The sequence below is a fragment of the Staurois parvus genome, unplaced genomic scaffold (genome assembly GCF_062004578.1).
Source record: "Staurois parvus isolate SC_StPar_1 unplaced genomic scaffold, SC_StPar_1.0 ptg000432l, whole genome shotgun sequence".
In the NCBI taxonomy this organism is placed as follows: Eukaryota; Metazoa; Chordata; class Amphibia; order Anura; family Ranidae; genus Staurois; species Staurois parvus.
The window spans coordinates 8,228,634-8,248,840 of NW_028318228.1; the positions used below are offsets into that span (position 1 = coordinate 8,228,634).

A 20,207-nucleotide genomic window follows, 5' to 3' on the forward strand; every position below is an offset into this window, starting at 1 on the left:
TTGCCATTTTTTATATTTTTTGTAAGTCCTACATGGACATAATAGTATTGATACATTCCATGGGTGACCTGTGATGTGTATGTAACAAACTCTGATTTTTATAATAGAGTGGAGTTTTGTATGATGCTAGCTGAAGTTGAGCTTTGATCTATTTACTTCCATTTCCCAATATGAACCTACAAACCAGTTATTGTGGCAAACTGAATTGCTTTAGGAACAGTATGGTTCTGATTATCTAAAAATGAAAATGGCTAAAAAATAAAATAGAAACACAATAATAATTGGGTCATGGTCATAAAAACCTTGTACTATTCTAAATATCTTGGAAGCCTTAGAAATGGAAAACAATGCAAAATTATAATCACAATGTCTTAATTACTTCCTTGAATAAGACACACAAATGAAAGAAGGAATGCAAATATAAAAAAATATATAAATGATAAAATATAAGCCCGATTTACTAAAACTGAACTCTCTGTGCAATTCAGAAGGGGTACTGTTAATGTTCCCTTGCTTGCAAAAATATGCTCATTTGATCTTGCTTTCCTACCTATTCTTTTGTGTGGGTAAACATAACCATCTTGGTGAACAGCCTGTAGGATATAGATTAAGTTCAACTAGAAATCTTTAGGTGGACTTTGTCACAAAGCAAAATTGTCATGTAAAGTGCTACTCCCTGTCTCACATGCAACATACTAGTTCCAGGGCTGTGACACAGTGAATAATTATGTATGTGAGTCAGGAAATGGTTGCTTTCATCGTAGCCTAACCATACAAGGGTTTTTCTTCTTTTCAGATTTTCCTTACTTAACAAATAATAACACATTAAACATTTTTTTTTAATTAAATGCAGCATATGACATAGAAAGATCATCAACAATAATGTTTGGAATGGGAACAAAATTGTATGGCTGTGGGCTACTCTTGACCTGTCCAGACACCACAAGGGCCAACTATACAGTACTTGGGGAAATAACTGATTGGTAAGCTGGGATGGATATTTCTGGCTGGAGGTCTCTGTGGTTCTCCTAAAGGCCCTGGAGGTGTCAGAACATGCATGCTTAGCCAATGTGACAACACAAGTATAAATGTAATCTAGAAATTACAAAAGGTATTCCTATAATGGGAGGACAGCACATTGTTAGAAATAAACATTTATGACAATTGGTATACACATAGTCCATAGACTCTAGCAAAGTTTTTGTGAATATCATAATTACATTTAGTGACTGATGGTGTGGTATCCTCATAACATTACCTGAGATAAGAGGCCAAGTTTTGACCTTTTTAAAACAGGGATATATAATAATACTAGTACATTTTTTAATTTATACCTCTGCTACATCAGACAGTGATTTATAAACTGAAATGGTAAAATCTAATTAAAGATTCTCATATCAAAATGGAAAAAAGCAAGGCATACTTGATGCCTACAGCAACAAACAGAGTTTTTCCTTGTGTTTTCAATTTGAGTTAAAAAAAAATGATAGATAGTACATGGTTGTCTTGGACAACACAACCACTATCCTTTTCCAAAATAAAGGCACAAGTGAGCTGTGTTGGAATTTCTTCACCGATTCCTTGTATTGCATTTTTAGGAATAAAATATTTGAAGATATCCAGCGAGATTTGAACACTGTTGGACTCCTTAACCGTGTTGTGTTTGACTTGGACAACCCAAGGTATAGTTATTACTTCCTTATTTCCTAACTTATTTAATTACATACTGCTACTGTGGAAAGTTAGCTTGGTTTTCTTTAACAATACCAGCTTCTTACCTTTTGTCCTAGATGCATTGCCACCTTTAATCTGACTTTGTGTTGTTTTATTTGTATGATTGTGAATGAAGTTGAAATTAGTGCAGTGGAATTCAAAAAGAGTGTTGCAGACATTCTTTAGAATTCTGCCGCCGATGTGGGCGACAGATTCATATACCTGTAGGGAACAGGTACATGGATCTCTCACATGAAGGTGGGGTTGCACTATGCTTGGAGTGTCCATCCCCAGCCCCATTTACTTGCCGGCAGGTAGGGTGCTAGTGCCATAATTGTCCAAATATGGCCATTGCTATATTTAGGTAATGACATCAGCCAGAATCCTATCCCTTTTGTTTATTTTCAGCAGTTAGAAGAGGAATCTCCTGGCTGGCAGCCAAATGGGGCTAGAGATGAGTCATCTGCTGCTATGATGCCAGTGATCACCACTTTCATAGCAACCAGAGAGCCCTGTACAGAAAGCTGTCATTTTCATGGCCGCTTTCCAGCAGAAAATGACTCACTCTACACTCTGGCATCTCTCTGTACTCTAAATCAGAGATGGTCTCAATTACTTCCAGTTTGCCTATCTGTGAACTGGCGGTGATTCTTTTAGAATTTGTTATAGCCATAACAACAGATTCTAAAAATGTCATTTATGAGAATTACCTGAATTACCTGAATCTGGTGCATGTGCAGGAAAGTTTTTAAAAATTGTCAAAAGACTTTCCTGAATTAGGTGCAGCCCATTTTAATGTGGCTATTGTTATGTGCCATCAACTAGTGTCTGAGTCCCAGTGACTTGATGAATGAGAGATCTAAAGAGAAGTATATTTTTTTTCTAGTCTAGCAAGATCTTCCAGTGTCATCTCCAAAGCTATAGTCAATGCGTCTAACCATCTAGTAGCTGGTCTCGCTCTTCACCTTGTTCCTTCAATCTTCGCAAACATTAATTCCTTCTCCAGCGATCTCTTTCTTTTGACAATGTGTCCAAAATAAGGCAGTTGTAACTTCAGTGGGGCCATACTGCCAAAAAAATTTGTGCTGCTTTTATGGATTACCCTTGAAGATGTTTAGAGTCAGCAGTGAAAAAAAGAGCTGACTAACACCTTTGCATATAATAAAATATAGCAGAGAAAGAAAATGTGGTCCAGTATGGAAGAGACATGGCTGGCAGGTAAAGAGCAAGGCTAGTACTTTAAGAAGTGATACGTATTTTACATAAGTACACTAAGTAAGTGCAAGTATAATATCTACAAATGTGGAAGAAATGTAACAGATCAAGGCATGTCTAAATGTTGATTGGAGGCGATCAATGGACTTGTTGATTATTCTAGTAATGGTAGTCAACAGCTAATAAGAAAACTGTCTCTAAAATTAGAGCCTTGCAGGTCTCACACCCCTATCTTTTATTCACCTTAATATTTGCTTTTATATTTCCAGCATTGCAGAAGATTGCGAAGAGATTAACTGTTTGAAGTTCTTTTCTAAATTTGAATCTGGGAATCTTAGAAAAGCTATACAAGTGCGTGAGTAAGTAACTGACCCAAGTTTGTGGGAGCGCAGAATGTTGTCATGGGAACCATCAACAGCAGCCATTTTTTAAATACTGGTAGCCTGGCTCATTTTACCTTTGCATGCTGAAAAAATGTTTTTGGAACTCTTACCCTCTAATCTATCCCAAACATATAACCTGAAATTAAAAGAGAAGTATGGGTTAAGTAAAAAATAAAATCATACTCACCTAGGTGGATGCAGCTGTAAGACTAAGAACTGAGCAATCAAAGACTGCTGACTGCTCAGTTCCCAGTTTTCTGTGAACAGAGAGCTGGTGACTGTCAGTCTCTGGCTCTCTCCTTTGCCCCTCAAGCACTTACTAGAGCACTGGGCTGTGGAGGGGGAGTGGGAGGAGTTGGTTAGGGCTCTCAATGGATCTCTGAGAGACCAAACCAGGTTCAAGTCCAGGCTTTTGGGTGAATCCAGACCATATGCATATGGGTGGGATCTTTTCGGAGTCTAGACCGGCTCTGTGATGTCAGTCAACCATTCAGCCCACTGTTGGCTGAAAATGAGTCACAGGAGTGCAGAGGGACCTGCACTCCTGTGATCCTCAGGAGAAGTATAGCAAAAAAAGCTTTGGCTGTACTTCTCCTTTAACTGTCATGTACCTGAAGTGATGAGGATATCCCATCTTCAGGGCTCCTGGTAAAGTGAACAGGTATGGGATCACGTGGAGTGTCATAAGTGCCTAGTAGCTCTTGCTTCTAGCTGGTATGGTTAGCAGGCAGAAGGCTGGGCAGCAAGCAGAAGGTCAGCAAAGATTGCCCTGGTGGACGATCAGTTGAGACTGGCTGGGCAGTAGCCAGATCATCAGTGGAGACTGTTTGGGCAGCTGGTAACTCACAGTCAGATTTGGTATCGTCCTGTAGGCAGAAGCATAGTCAGAATTCAGGCTGGAGTCAGTAATGAATGAGCAGACTAGGAACAGAAGGATCAGGCAGAAGCATAGTCTAGGTGCAAGCCAGGGTCAGTAGAGGCAGATATAAGAAGTTATCAAGGCAAGCCAGGTTGACAAAATGATGGTCAAATATAGAGTTTCAGAGGTTTCACAGGAACACTGACCATTGGCATTAAAAAGACAGCACTGGTCCTGTGCAGCAGATTGGTTTACATAGCCTACAGAGAAGCAGCATCAGCATTAGTGACAGATATGCATGCACATTCTCGAGCAAGCCTTCACGCACCTCTGTGCGCAAATAAGCAGCTATGTGCCGGCCTGCACACAGATATAATTCCCAATGCACTACTTCATATACTGGCTTGCCCTGCCTGTCACTTACACTTAACCCAATCCTTCCCATAATCTTAATCCCAACACTAATGTAACTTTTAAAACTGCCTGGATTTTGTTCTTTGACATTGACACTATGAGAATTCCATGCCCAAAACATAACTCTTGTGCCAAGATCTGACCACATCCGGACAGCACGCTGGGAATTTTTGTTTTCTTCTGACATGCATTTGTGAAGCAGTTTGGAAGAATTTGGAACACAGCTTTTGAATTTTCATTTTAGACCTTGTAGAATAGTGTTCACTTTACTACTATATTTACCACACTTATATTTGCATCCTTTTTTGGGTAAACACAGCATGCCATTCTCTAATAAGTGTGATTGCAAACAAAAGTAAAAAAAAACAAACAAGCAAACCAATTCTCTAAATAAAAGAAAGCATGCTGTGATTGCTTTTGCACTTCTTTGTATGGTTAGATCTATAATTGGATTGTCATGTTTTAGTGTGTACAGTATTTCATATTTACTTTACAAGGATAACCTGTAGGATCTACAACCAGTTAAAGAGTCAGCCTGCAGAATAGTTGCAAATTGTCTTATTTGTCTTTGCTTAAATTTAACAAGATACTGGCTTTGTTTCCCTCTCTACTTTGTTCTCTATCTAGATGTCAATTATCTACTGCAGCTAGATTTTTACAATGACAGATTGTAAAATTAATAAGTACATTGTAATAAATGTCTCACCATATTGTCTTATTTATTTTCTTTCTTTTTTCTTTCAGGTTTGAATATGACCTGATTATGAATGCAGATGTCAACACCAATCAACATCATCAATGGTTCTACTTTGAAGTCAGTGCAATGAAAGCTAATGTCCCATACCGCTTCAATGTCATAAACTGTGAAAAGTCTAACAGCGAATTTAACTATGGTGAGTGCTTATGCAAACCTTTTTCCTACATTACCTTCTGTTGTGTGCTCTATATACCCCTTTTTTGCACTGCAAGTGCCATGGTCAGTGCTGATATCCTTATCAATGTTGGCAGGTGACAGGAGCAAGCGGATGGTATTGAACCCTTGCATCCAACATCTCTAGGAACATTTTTAAACATTTGATGGCTAAGAGGATCAAATACCTCCAATGCGTTTTGGAGAAAAAGCCCCCCCTTCTTCAGGGCTTGAGCAGTCGGTGTTAATTAGAGATGTGCATGACAGAAAAATGTACTTTGTTTATTTATTTCAGCTACTTATATAGCGCCATCAATTTATGCAGTGCTTTACATATTGTACATTCACATCAGTCCCTAACCCTCAAGGGGTGTACAATCTAAGGTCCCTAACTTACATTCATACATACACATACTAGGGCCAATTTGGACAGGAACCAATTCACCTACCAGCATGCCTTTGGTGTGTGTGAGGAAACCGGAGTACCCGGAGGAAACCCACGCAGGCACTGGGAGAACATGCAAACTCCAGGCAGGTGGTGTCATAGCTGGGATTCGAACCAATGACCCTAGTACTGCCAGGCGGAAGTGCTAACCGTTTAGCCACTGTGCTACCCATGTACTTTGTTTCATTTCGAATTTGTTCATTAAGTTTATAATTTAATTTCTTCATACTCGTTATGTTAGAATGATACATTTTTGGAATTCGTTTCATACATTCGGATTCGTTTCTTATATTTATTTTTAAATAGATTTGAAATTCAAATTCAAAATTCAAATTTCAGAAGAGGACTACTGTATATTCGTTCTATGTTAATCTATTCAACTTTTTCTATTCTATTACTTTTTGTTCTATTCTACTCTATTGTATTCCATTCTTTTCTAGTCTATTCTAATATTTTTCTTTTCTATTCAATTTTTTTTTAAATTCTAATCTGTTTTACTTATTCTATTCCTTTCCATTCTTTTCTAATATTTTGTGTTCTATTATATTTTATAAAGCAGAAAGCAGGAATCATCATCTTATTTCACTTTTATACCTTACTGTATTTACTGCAATATTTTGCCATTTCAAATTTGATTTCATTTTCAAATTCAAATGTATAATCGAATAATTCATTTTGCTATGATTTATTTTGGATTTGTTGAAATTTGCTATTATAATGACTCATAAATTTGGTTACATCCAAATCTTCAACAAAATGCACTAAGGGACCGGCGTTAGGGGTTGATAAAGACTAGCATCTTCCCTTAAGAAAGGGGGAGCCTTTTTCCCTCCTGAAAAGCATTGGCTGTATTTGATGCTTTTATCCATTAAATGTTCCAGAAAGTCCTTTAACCACTTGCCTACCGGGCACTTATACCCTCTTCTTTACCAGGCCAATTTTCAGCTTTCAGCGCTGTTGCACTTTGATTGACAATTGCGCGGTCATGCAAGATTGTACCCATATCAAATTCTTATCATTTCTTTTTCACAAATAGAGCTTTCTGTTGGTGGTATTTAATTGCCGCTGGGCACTTTACTTTTTGCGCTATAAACAAAAAAACTGCAAAAAATTTTGAAAAAAAAAAAATTCTTTGTTTCTATTATAAAATTTTTCAAACAGGTAATTTTTCTCCTTCACTGATGTGCATTTATGAGGCAGCACTGATGGGCACTGATAGGCGGCACTGATGGGCACTGATAGGCAGCACTGAAGAGCACTGATAGGCGGCACTGATAGGCAGCACTAATGAGGTGGCACGGATAGGTGGCACTGATAAGCAGCACTAATGAGGTGTCACGGATAGGTGGCACTGATAGGTGGCACTGATGATGGGTACTTATAGACAGCACTGATAGGTGGCACTGACTGGCATCACTGATGGGCACTGACTGGCCACACTGCTAGGCATTGACTGGCGCAACTGCTGGACATTGACTGACACAACCACTGGGCACTGACTGGTGGCACTGACTGGCAGCACTGCATTGATGGGCACTGGTGGGTGGCACTGGTGGGCACTGGTGGGTGGCACTGGTGGGCACAGGTGGGTAGGCACAGTTGGGTGGCACTGCTGGGAACAGGTAGGTGGCACTTCTGGGCACAGGTAGGTGGTACTGCTGGGCATAGGTGGGTGCACTGCTGGGTGGCACTGCTGGCCACTGGTAGGTGGCACCGCTGGGCACTGGTGGGCAGCACTGCTGGGCACAGGTGGGCGGAACTGGTGGGTGGTACTGCTGGGCACCGATCATCAGGACACTGATGATCGGTGCCGATCCCTGCTCTGACAACTGCCGATTCTCGCCAGTACTTTCCTTGCACTCTGACAGCGTGAGGAAAGTGCAGCTAAGAACCGGCAATTGCATTTCCCGGTGATCAGCATATCATTGGATATGGCTGATCACGTGGTAAAAGGCTGCTGTGATTGGCCTTTTACCACATTACGTGATCAGCTGTGCCCGTAGGACACAGCGATCACGGAGATCGCTGGGTGCGCGCCCCGTGGGCATGCAGAAGAGCGCGTTCTGGGAGGACGTCATATGATGCCTTCCCAGAACTGGCCGGCTGCAGTGTAGCCGTCATTAAGCTATCTGCGGTTGGCAAGAAGTTAAGTGAGATGGTGAGTTCAAAAAGGAGTTCGTAAAAGTAGCCTGTCAGTGGTCCAATCGGTAGAGGCACCCACATGTCTAAGAATAGGTTGGGATCATCTGATTTAATGAACATTGAATTTCTATATTTCACCAAGAAAAACACATTTCGTGGCTTTAAATTGCCATTTTTCCAGCTCAGGGTGATAACTCTGTTGGTTAGATCTGTAGGGTCAGGTCTGGCTATTTTCTTTTTTCCTTTTGTAGAATCACTCTTGAGCCAATTATCTTTTTTTAAAGTAATTAACCACACTATATGGGCTCTCCTGTCTCCCTCTTTTCTTTTCTGGTGGACACTCTGAACCGCATCAGAGACAACTGGCCAGTCCTTCAGGGCCGAACTTCTCAGACCAGAGCTGACCACCACATCCTAGATCCTTTAAGTGAGGTGAACTTTTCTACCAGGTGCTCCCAGTAGTGTATTTTGGTTTTGTGCTGCCCTAGGCAAGACTAAAATCGGGCACCCCCCTATCTAAATTTGCTCCACCCCTATCTGTTTAATATCTAAACCTTCATCTCTAAACTCCACCCTTCCTCTTTAGGCTCCACCTCTTCCTATTAGAGCCCCACCTCTTATTTTATTCCATTATCAGTGTCATTTGGAGGAATAATGCCCCATCATTGGTGTCAGTGGAAAAATAGTGCCCCATCACTGGTGTCAGTGGGAGGAATAATGCCCCATCATTGGTGTCAGTGGGAGGAATAGTGCTCCAGCATTGGTGTCACTGGGAGGAATTTTGTACCACACATGGATTAATAAACTAATTTTTTGCTGAAGATTGAGCTGCCAGATTTCTTTCATCTACATGTTTTCTCGGGTGCTAGGAGGACACTGCAAGCCACCGTGTGGAATTACAACAGGTGTTTTCTAGTATATTTACCCCATTTAATAATCCCTGAGAATGAAAGTAATTTATTCTGTGATTTACTGGCAATTTCTTCTGCATACCAAACTGATCTAATCAGCGCAAGACAGGTTCAAGCACCCCTGATTCCGTGTTTACCTCTCTACCTGGAATGAACCGACTGCTATTTATTCAATGATGATTTGTTTTCTGGGCTTAAGGATAGCGAAGGTCTGAGAAATGATTCGGTGGAATCAAGCATTCCAATTTTTATAAACAGACTTTCATGCCAACATATTGTTTATTCCGTCTCACTGAATGTTGACGAAAATTTCTGTAAAATACAATGTAATTGAGCATACCGAAGAATTACATAAGAGGTCGTATTTCTTATTAAAACTCCAAAGAAAAACAACATGTCACTGTCCTGACTATTTGTAATGCAAAAAAATGTTCTCCATTTGGTTTCATTAATTAGTCTAACAGTCAAAGTACATTTTGTGTTTACTGAAAATTGTAGGCCTGTGATCAGGTCTAATTATTATAATTAGTAGTGACTGGAGAATATGAGGAAAAAGTTACACTCCCTTGAGAATCAACATTGCAGCAAATAAACACTAAATATGTCAGTATGAAGTGCTGTCACTGAATGTCTCAGCCTGTCTAAATGAAATTATTGTTTTAATAAGAGCTACCAACAAGCTTTCATTGGCATATCATGCCATACTACTTGGCACGACGGCCCATAAATGCATTTGCTGATAACGCCATTGTATATGTGTTTTTCTTGTTTTACCTTCTTCTGTGCCATAAATTCAAAACTAGACATTAAAGTATATTTGAACTCTCGCCTTGTGAAACAACCGATTCAGTTTAAAATATAAACGAAAGGCAAAACATTTGTGTATACACATAAAAAAAATTATAAATACCCCCTTCCCTCTGTTTTCAGTTGCACGAGGAGCTTAGAGAGCTTGGGGGGGGGGGGAGTGAAACATCAGTACACTGGTCTTCCCAGTAAATGACTGTACAGGCGTGTGTCTGTGTGTGTCTGTGTGTCAACACAAGTCTGATCATTGGAGGAGAGCAGGCTGAGTTCTCAGCATAGCCATAAAAGTGACCACACTGTGCTTTCATAGCTAGTGTGGTCAGTTTTTAATAGGAAAGCAGGGGGACTAGGAGGATCACTAGGTACTTCACACAAAGGAAGCAATACAAGGAGAACAGGATAGTTTTTCATACAAATACATGGTATAGCATGCACATATCAGGAAAATGATGAAATGTTGGGTTCTTTTGTGCCATAAATTCAAAACTAGAGATTAAAGTATATTTGAACTCTCGCCTTGTGAAACAACCGATTCAGTTTAAAATATAAATGAAAGGCAATACATTTGTATATACACATAAAAAACATTATAAATACCTCCCCCCCCCTCTGTTTTCAGTTGCACAAGGAGCTTAGAAAGCTGGGGGGGGGGGAGAATCATCAGCACACTGGTCTTCCCAGTGAATGACTGTACAGGGTGTGTGTGCGTGTGTGTGTGTGTGTGTCTGTGTGTGTGTCAACACAAGTCTGATCATTGGAGGAGAGCAGGCTGAGTTCTCAGCATAGCCATAAAACTGTCCACACTGTGCTTTCATAGCTAGTGTGGTCAGTTTTTAATAGGAAAGCAGGGGGACTGGGAGGATTACTAGGTACTTCACACAAAGGAAGCAATACAAGGAGAACAGGATAGTTTTTCATACAAATACATGGTATAGCAGGCACATATCAGGGAAATGATGAAATGTTGGGTTCTTTTGTGCCATAAATTCAAAACTAGACATTAAAGTATATTTGAACTCTCGCCTTGTGAAACAACCGATTCAGTTTAAAATATAAATGAAAGGCAATACATTTGTATATACACATAAAAAACATTATAAATACCTCCCCCCCTCTGTTTTCAGTTGCACAAGGAGCTTAGAGAGCTGGGGGGGGGGGGGAGGGAGGATCATCAGCACACTGGTCTTCCCAGTGAATGACTGTACAGGGTGTATCTATGTGTGTCAGCACAAGTCTGATCATTGGAGAAGAGCAGGCTGAGTTCTCAGCATAGCCATAAAACTGACCACGCTGGCGATCACGGAAACCTGGATCCAGCCCACTGACTCTACCTCCCCCGCTGCACTCTCCTATGGAGGTCTCACCTGGACCCACTCACCCAGACCTAACGGTCGTAAAGGTGGTGGAGTTGGTCTGCTCCTGTCACCGCGGAGCACCTTCCGAGTCCTCCCAAACCCCCCCTCCCTATCCTTCTCCTCCTTCGAGGCCCACTGCGTCCGACTATTCTCCCCAACCCCCCTGAAGATTGCTGTGATATACCGGCCTCCTGGATCCATACCCCGCTTCCTGGAAGACTTCTCCTCCTGGCTACCCTTCTTCCTCTCCTCTGAGCTACCCACCATCATTCTTGGGGATTTCAACATCCCTGTCAACCTTGACAACCCGGACACAGCCCGTCTCCTCCACTTAACCTCCTCCTTTGCACTTGCACAGTGCATACAATCCACCACCCACTCCAACGGTAATATCCTTGATCTTGTCTTCTCCAACCGCTGCGCTCCCCACAACCTCACTAACACCCCCTTCCCTCTCTCTGACCACAACCTGATCACCTTCTCTATCTCCTCGTCCTCCAACGCCTACCCCTCCAAATGTCACACTACTACCAGCCGTAACCTCCGCAACCTTAACCCTGCCCCCCTCCACTCTGCAGCTGATCAACTCCACGACCGCATCCTCCCCCTGTCCTGCCCCGACTTGGCTATGACTGCCTACAACAACGCGCTGTCAGCAGCCCTTGACTCACTAGCGCCTTTAACCACACGCAACATCAGACTCCGACCGCTCCAGCCCTGGCAGACTGATCACACCAAAACCCTCAAACGACGCAGTCGTGCCCTGGAGCGACTATGGCGCAAAACAAAATCCCAACAAGCTTTCACCTGCTACAAATCTGCCTTCCGCACCTACACCTCCTCCCTCCACGCAGCCAAACAAGCCTACTTCCTGACCCTCATCAAGGCCCTCTCCTCCAATCCTCGCCGACTCTTCTCCACCTTCAACTCTCTACTCTCTCCACCCCCACCTCCACCCAGCACCTCGCTCACCGCCCTTGAGATTGCCAATCACTTCAAAAACAAGATTGACACAATTCGCAAGGACATTGCCGCAACTCACACGCCCTCTCAACCTGTCCCCTCTCACACAGCTACCCCATCATCCCCCCTCCCCCTCGACATTACCCGCAGGGACTTCGTCACTGCTCAAACTCCCTCCGACCCCGTTCCCCCTCACTCAGCTACCCCCTCATCACCCCTCTCCCACGGCCCCACCACTGCTCTGACCTCCACTCCCACCCCACCCTACATTCCTCATACTGAAGCTCCCCCAACACTCCACACCTTTGACCTTACTACCATTGAGGAAGTCTCCAAGATCCTCTCTGATGCCCGCCTCACCACCTGCCCCCTCGACCCTATCCCCTCACAATTCCTACGACCTCCCTCCCCCTCCATCCTACGCTCCCTCACCTACATCTTTAATCTCTCCCTCTCCTCCGGCACTTTCCCCTCCCCACTGAAGCATGCACACATCACCCCCATACTTAAAAAGCCCTCCCTGGACCCCAATGACCCGAACAACCTCAGACCCATCTCCCTGCTCCCACTTACATCTAAACTCCTCGAGCGTCTCGTCTACACCCGCCTATGCTCTCACCTCAACGACAACCTCCTCGATCCCCTACAGTCTGGCTTCCGCCCCCTACACTCCACCGAAACCGCCTTACTCAAACTCTCCAACGACCTTCTAACCGCCAAAGCTAATGGCCACTATTCAGTGCTCCTACTCCTTGACCTCTCTGCGGCCTTCGACACAGTTGACCACCCCCTCCTCCTCAAAATACTACACTCCCTCGGCCTCAGAGATTCTGCTCTCTCCTGGCTCTCATCCTACCTGTCACAACGCTCTTTCAGCGTTACCTATAATGCTACCACCTCCCCCTCAATCCCCCTCTCTGTTGGGGTCCCTCAAGGCTCTGTCCTTGGGCCCCTTCTCTTCTCCATCTACACCTCCTCCCTTGGCCAACTCATACACTCTCACGGCTTCAACTACCACCTCTATGCCGACGACACACAAATCTATCTCTCAACCCCCCACCTCACCCCTTCGGTCTCTGCCCAAATCACACACCTACTGAGCGACATATCAGATTGGATGTCGCTCCACTTCCTTAAACTGAATCTCTCCAAAACCGAGCTCCTTGTCTTCCCCCCAGCCCGAACCCCACCCCCCATTGACTTCTACATCACATCCAACAACGCCAATATCAAACCCGCTCTGCAGGCCAGAGTACTTGGTGTCATTCTGGACTCCAACCTATCCTTCCAGCCCCAAGTCCAATCTTTAACAAACTCGTGCAGACTCCACCTCCGCAACATCGCCAAAATCCGCACGTTCCTAACCCCAGAAACCACTAAACAGCTCATCCACTCCCTCATCATATCACGACTCGACTACTGCAACTCCCTCCTCACTGGCCTGCCTCGCCGCTGGCTATCCCCGCTTCAGTCGATCCTGAATACGGCTGCCAGACTCATTCACCTTTCCAACCGCTCCATTTCCGCCACCCCCCTCTGCCAATCCCTCCACTGGCTTCCGATTGCGCAACGGATCAAATTTAAAATCCTAACACTGACGTACAAAGCTGTCCACCATACTGCCCCGAACTACATCACTGACCTAATATCCAAGTACCGCCCAACACGCACACTCCGCTCCTCACAAGACCTCCTTCTCTCTAGTTCCCTGGTCTCCTCCTCCCATGCCCGCCTCCAGGACTTCTCCAGGGTGTCACCCATCCTCTGGAACTCCCTGCCCCAACCCATCAGATTATCACCTACTCTCCTCTCCTTTAGGCGCACCCTGAAAACCCATCTCTTCAGGGAAGCCTACCTCACCCCCTGCTAACTTGCTGACCTCCTCCACTCTTCCTACCACTCCATCCCCCACAGCTATCTCCTCCTGTACCACTATCCCATCCCTTCTAGATTGTAAGCTCGAAAGAGCAGGGCCCTCGATCCCCTCATGTTTTGCATTGTATTGGTATTGTTCTGTCACATGTTCTGTCCCCCTTTGTAATGTACAGCGCTGAGTGAACTATTGGCGCTTTATAAATACTGTATAATAATAATAATAATAATTTCATAGCTAGTGTGGTCAATTTTAATAGGAAAGCAGGGGGACTGGGAGGATCACTAGGTACTTCACAAAAAGGCAGCAATACAAGGAAAACAGGATAGTTTTTCATACAAATACATGGTATAGCAGGCACATATCAGGAAAATGATGAAATGTTGGGTTCTTTTGTGCAATAAATTAAAAACTAGACATTAAAGTATATTTGAACTCTCGCCTTGTGAAACAACTGATTCAGTTTAAAATATAAATGAAAGGCAATACATTTGTATATACACATAAAAAACATTATAAATACGCCCACCCCCCCTCTGTTTGTAGTTGCACGAGGAACTTAGAGAGCTGGGGGGGCATCAGAACACTGGTCTTCCCAGTGAATGACTGTACAGGGTGTGTGTGTGTGTGTGTGTGTGTGTGTCAGCACAAGTCTGATCATTGGAAGAGAGCAGACTGAGTTCTCAGCATAGCCATAACATTGACCACGCTGTGCTTTCATCTCTAGTGTAGTCAGTTTTTAATAGGAAAGCAGGGGGACTGGGAGGATCACTATGTACTTCACACAAAAGAAGCAATACAAGGAGAACAGGATAGTTTTTAATACAAGTACATGGTATAGTAGGCACATATCTGTAAAATTATGGAATGTTGGGTTAACTGTCTCAAAAGAGTGCAAAAAAATGTATATGGGTACAGTGTTGCATGACCGCGCAATTGTCTTTGAAATTGTGATAGCACTGAAAGCTGAAAATTGGCCTGGACAGGAAGGGGGTAAAAGTTTCCGGACTTGAAGTGGTTAACAAGTGGTGAGGAGGTAACAAGTTTCCTCTTCACTGCCTGTTTTAGCCCTTAAAATGTTGATCCACCACACTACAACTGCTATGCATGCAGTTGCAAGACAGTTGTGGTGCAGCTCCATTTACTTGAATGGGTAGTGTTCACAGGTGGTACCACCCAACGAATGTATGCCATTTAATATTTTGCCTTGCCATGTGGGCAGGTCTGAGTGGCTGCATGCTCTTGTTTAGATGGGCAGTCGGCTCAACTACCCGGTTTTACCTCCTAAGCCCTAAACTCCATATTGCCAATTTTGCCAATAGGGCAAATCAGGGGCGGACTGACAACTCATAGGGCCCCCGGGCAATAGGGGATCATGGGGCCCCTGTGTCCTTGCCCAAACTCAAAAAAGCCTATGAAAAAGGTACCAGGGGCATCTCATGGGGCCCCCTACTGACCCCGGGCCCTCGGGCAGTGCCCGAGTTTCCAAATGGTCAGTCCGCCCCTGCTGCAAATCCAAAGGCACAACCCAGGAGGGTCTCACACATGAAAACTTACTACTATGCTGCTTTAATCAAACAATTTGAATATACCATTTAAAGAGATCTCTGGCTTAGAGGACTGTGGATGGATGGAGCTTAGGGTGGCATGGATTGTGTTCCATCAATGTTCAGTTATGTCAATTTTACTCTGACTAAGCATGAGTTTATTTAAAACTGAAAAACATAAACATGAATGGAGATAAAATGTTAATCATTTTACACAGGTATGCAGCCTGTTATGTACTCTGTGAAGGAAGCGCTCAATGGAAAGTCTTATTGGTTAAGAACTGGCTCAGACATTTCTTATTACAAGTAAGTTGTCATTGATTTTACAGATTCTTTTTACTGTATGCCTTGATAATGCTTAACGCTGTGTACTCTGATCTTTATTATCTGATGTATGGCATTGTAAAAGCATGAACATATGTATAATGTAATATACTGTATAAAAAAGGATGAAAATAAAGGAGCATTGATGTCCATTATATCCTCTTACAATTAAAGGAGTTTTCTATTTTAAATTTGATACTCTTTCACACTGTCAGGACATGGATAACCTGCTGGTGGCACAGTGGTCTCCATAGCTAAAAGGTGCAGTTGTGCTAGCCACTAATGGGTGTCTCCCAGCAGCCAGCAAATCCCAGTAATTAGGCTGCCCCCTGATGCTGGCAGCTGGGAAGGTATAAACCCCCTCCCTTGCCTTGCATCAGTGCTTCAGTGTTTTGCATGTTAGCCCACCCACTGCTCATACTGCTTCTGTGACTGCCATTGAGTACTTTTGCCCACTTGCTGCTCCCACTGCTTCTATGACTTCCACTTGGTACTCCTTCCCACTTGTTACTCCCACTGTGCATGTAACTGCCACTTAGTACTCTTGCTCACCTGCTGCTCACACTGCTTCTGTGGCTTCCATTCTGTTCTCTTGCCCACCATCTGCTGCCATTGTGTCTATAAGTACCACCTAGTTCTTGCTCTCTAGCTGCCCCCACTGCTTCTGTGGCTTCCAATTGGTACTCCTGCCCACCTGCTGCTGTCACCGTTTCTGTGGATTCCAATTGGTTCTCTACCCCACTTGCTGTTTCCACTGCTTCTGTGGCTTCCACTTGGTACTCCTGCCCACCTGCTGCTTTCACTGCTTATGTAACTGCCATTTAGTATTTTTTCCCACTTACTGCTCCCACTGCTTCTGTGACTTAAACGTGGTACTCCTGCCCACTTGCTGCTTCCACTGCGCATGTAACTACCACTCTTGCCCACCAGCTGTTCTCACTCTTTCTGTGGCTTCCACTTGGTACTCCTGCCCACCTGCTGCTCCCACTGCTTCTATGGCTTCCACATGGTACTCCTGCCTACTTGTTGCTCCCCCTGTTCTATTGGCTTCACACAAGATTCCCCTGCTGGCCTTCTGCTGCCACTGCTTCTATAGCTTTGGCTAGGTGCTCCTGCTCACCTGCTGGCCTTGCTGTACATCTTTCTGCACTCCTGACTCCCTTGGTGTGCCCTAGTATATACAGACTAGCTTTATTCATCATGCACATTCTGATTGATCCATACTTCTTGGGTCTCTGTGCTTCTGTATACAATGCAGGCAGATCAAGGCTGATGACAGGGACTGACAGGGTGCTATGCATAACTTTCTAAAAACATCACAGCACCCTGCCTCAATACTCCTCTCAAGTGTCTTCAGCCCTGATACAATCAGTTGGCTGTTTTTTGGGAAGTTTCACAAATATAAAAACACCCTATTGAGTCCTTCAGACTGGGCATTCCTAGGCACGCTTTTTATGCAGACCATCCTAGGTAAGGCCACGTTCACACTAGCTTTGTCAGCAGGCGTCAGACAGGAATTTGGGAAGCGTTTTTATGAAAATTCTGCACATGGCAGCACACAGTGCTGTTCACACTGAAGCGTTAGCGTTGCGCCACATTGAGTCATGGCAAACCTGATGCCTCATGTCAAATCAGGAGGAGTTGAAGCCTCCCATTCAAGTCTATGGTGCCACTCCTCAAATGCCTGGCAGACGTTTGTGGGGCAGCTGCGACACTGTCGCGAGACGTTTGTGGAGCGTTAATATCATTTAACTTCATTATAGGCGTTTGTGGTGCGCTTTTAACATTTGGCTAACGCCTATCAAATGCCTCAAAACCGTGCATAGGGCGTTTGAGGAGCATTAAAAACGCTTCCGAAACACCTGTCAAACGCTATAGGGGCATTTGACAAGAGTTAGAAATAAAGTCAAGTGTCAATGAGCCCTAATTCTCACATCATTCTGAGCCTCCATGATTGATAGAACCAAAATCCAGTAAATGAAAGGGGTGGATCAAGGACTGGCAGGCTGGAGAGGAAAGGGTTAGATAATGCTGGATGTCCTCCAGCCAGTAGATGAGAAGAGGCAGGCTCCATCTGATTTGCTGCAGCTTCTAATGCTCATTGCTAGAAGCTCACAGTGTGCAGTAACATCAGAGTAAGCCATTGAGGTTCAGGAGAAGAGTTTGTACAATTGGCAACCCACACAGTGTAAGGAGCTTTGGTGTGCATTCATTTATACAAGGCTAGAATGTATTTATTTATTTTTTACCCTTTTTAAACCCTTCTTGGTTGGTCTCCATTTAATACGGCATACTGTTGTCATTTATTGAATAAACCCATTGGTTATAATCAAAGGTGGGATGTATTGTGATTAATTACATGTGTGCAGCTCATTGGAACCTTGTCTTGAGTCTCCTATAGGGGTCAACTTCTACCAAATGTAGCGTGTATATGTCATGATTGTAGCTGCAAATGAATGGTATAAAGCATCAGTACAGTGATAATAAACTCTAAGTGAATAATAACACAGAAAGCCTTTCATAAAATGTGCCAAGTCATCTATTTTCTGTAATGTAATGTTCTGTAGTGTATAAAGTGCACAAGTGGCACCGCAATCCATTCAGACTCATCTCTTTTCGGTGGCAGCAATTAGTGACATATGTCATCAGATATGTCTGGTTTTAAATGGCTTACTTGACAATATTATTTATACACATGACTAAAAGTCTCTCTATCAGGCAGGTTTCTAAAATGCTGAGACCAATTCATTTTTATGACAAGCATAATAATGGAACAGTGTGGCTAATTTTAGATGAAATGACAAATTATGTTCACTGTTGCATTTGTTATGGAGCAATTATAATTGTATGGGTTTCAAAAAAGGGAACTCGTGATAAAGAGATATTTGGTATTGATTACTTAGCTCAAAAGAGGTTAACATGGTTGGGAAAAAATGAAAATCAAAGAAGCAATATGTGAAGGATAGGCATTGCAGCTAGTATGATAATAATTCAATAAATGCTGTATTACATGTTGTTCATACCAGGGGTGGACTGACAACTCATGGGGCCCCCGGGCAATAGGGGATCATGGGGCCCCTGTGTCCTTGCCCAAACTCAAAAAAGCCTATGAAAAAGGTACCAGGGGCATCTCATGGGGCCCCCTACTGACCCAGGACCCTCAGGCAGTGCCCGAGTTTCCAAATGGTCAGTCCTCCCCTGGTTCATACTCACTCAGTCACCATAGGATTCGTTTTCTATATGCTGCAAAAAAACAGGCTGATCCTGCTGTTCTCTTATCTCCCCCTCTTGTCCATGTCCCCACTGTACTTGGGAATTTTGCAGGATAGTGATGGCAGCTACTGCACAGGCTGTTTTCAGTGAGTTTCTATGCTGAGCATTTCTTCCATATCACATCTGAGCAGCCCATGTGACTACAGAGTCACACATGTGGGCATGTACACAGTGGTAAATGACAGCCAACTCCCAGTTAATTACAATGGGGGTAGGGTATTAGATCTTGACTGATGGAGGTTTCACCTCCCTGTTATTCTAAGACACAGGCTAGAGGAGCGAGATACGACCTGTGACTGGCAGAAATCTGCACACACCATGTTATTGCCAAAAAAAAAAGATTTGATTTCAAATATATATTTGTATGGTGATTGAAATCAGTTTAATGATACTACCTATTTATTTGTACTCTGTATCCCAAAGGCTGTTTTTTTATTATTTTTATTTTGAACAAGTGACCAGCAGCAGAGGACTATTAGCTCCTACTGCCACTGTTTCCCTACAGACAGCCTGGGAAAGATCTGTGTCATATGATAGCTGTATATCCATTAGGAAAAAGGTGCATTTTTTAATAAAAATAATTATAGTGCCATCATCCACATGTGGAAATAGAAGGGATAACATAAATTAAACAGTGTGTGTTTAGTATCACTTTAAGGTGGATAAGTTATTCTCCTAGCCTGGCTTTTGTAAAACCTTGACATATGGCAGGTGCTCATCCAACAGTTCTATTATCTTTTCTCTAGGACTTTTAACATCATAAATGTATTTGTGAAGCCTTGCCTTTCACTGGATGGAATTTTGTCTATTTCAGAATTTTATAGAAGGGAAGCCAGTACTTGGAAAAATAAGAAGGCTTCTATTGTTGACCTCTTTCTAAAAGTACTACTTGTCTTGCATTTTTGAGTTTCGAGCCTAGCAAGTAATCCTTGTGATGTAATGGAACAACTAGCAGTATGCCCTAACGCATTCCTTATCAGCTTGAGCAACCCAACAGGCTCCTACTGGTTTTCTAGCATGGGGCCAACCAGGGTGCCTGTGGTTACCAGATGGAAACCTCCAGACACCCTATG

At 43.3% G+C, this 20,207-nt stretch overlaps 1 protein-coding gene across 1 annotated transcript in view; it reads left to right on the forward strand.

Moving 5' to 3' along the window:
- The window catches only part of AGBL1 (AGBL carboxypeptidase 1), a 924,602-nt gene that overhangs the window by 282,904 nt on the left and 621,491 nt on the right, over positions 1–20,207 (forward strand). The window contains exons 12-15 of the mRNA XM_089687659.1: positions 1,599–1,682; positions 3,198–3,287; positions 5,329–5,477; positions 15,756–15,843. Of these exons, the coding sequence (XP_089543785.1) occupies positions 1,599–1,682; positions 3,198–3,287; positions 5,329–5,477; positions 15,756–15,843 (411 nt within the window). The remainder of the gene's footprint in view (positions 1–1,598; positions 1,683–3,197; positions 3,288–5,328; positions 5,478–15,755; positions 15,844–20,207) is intronic.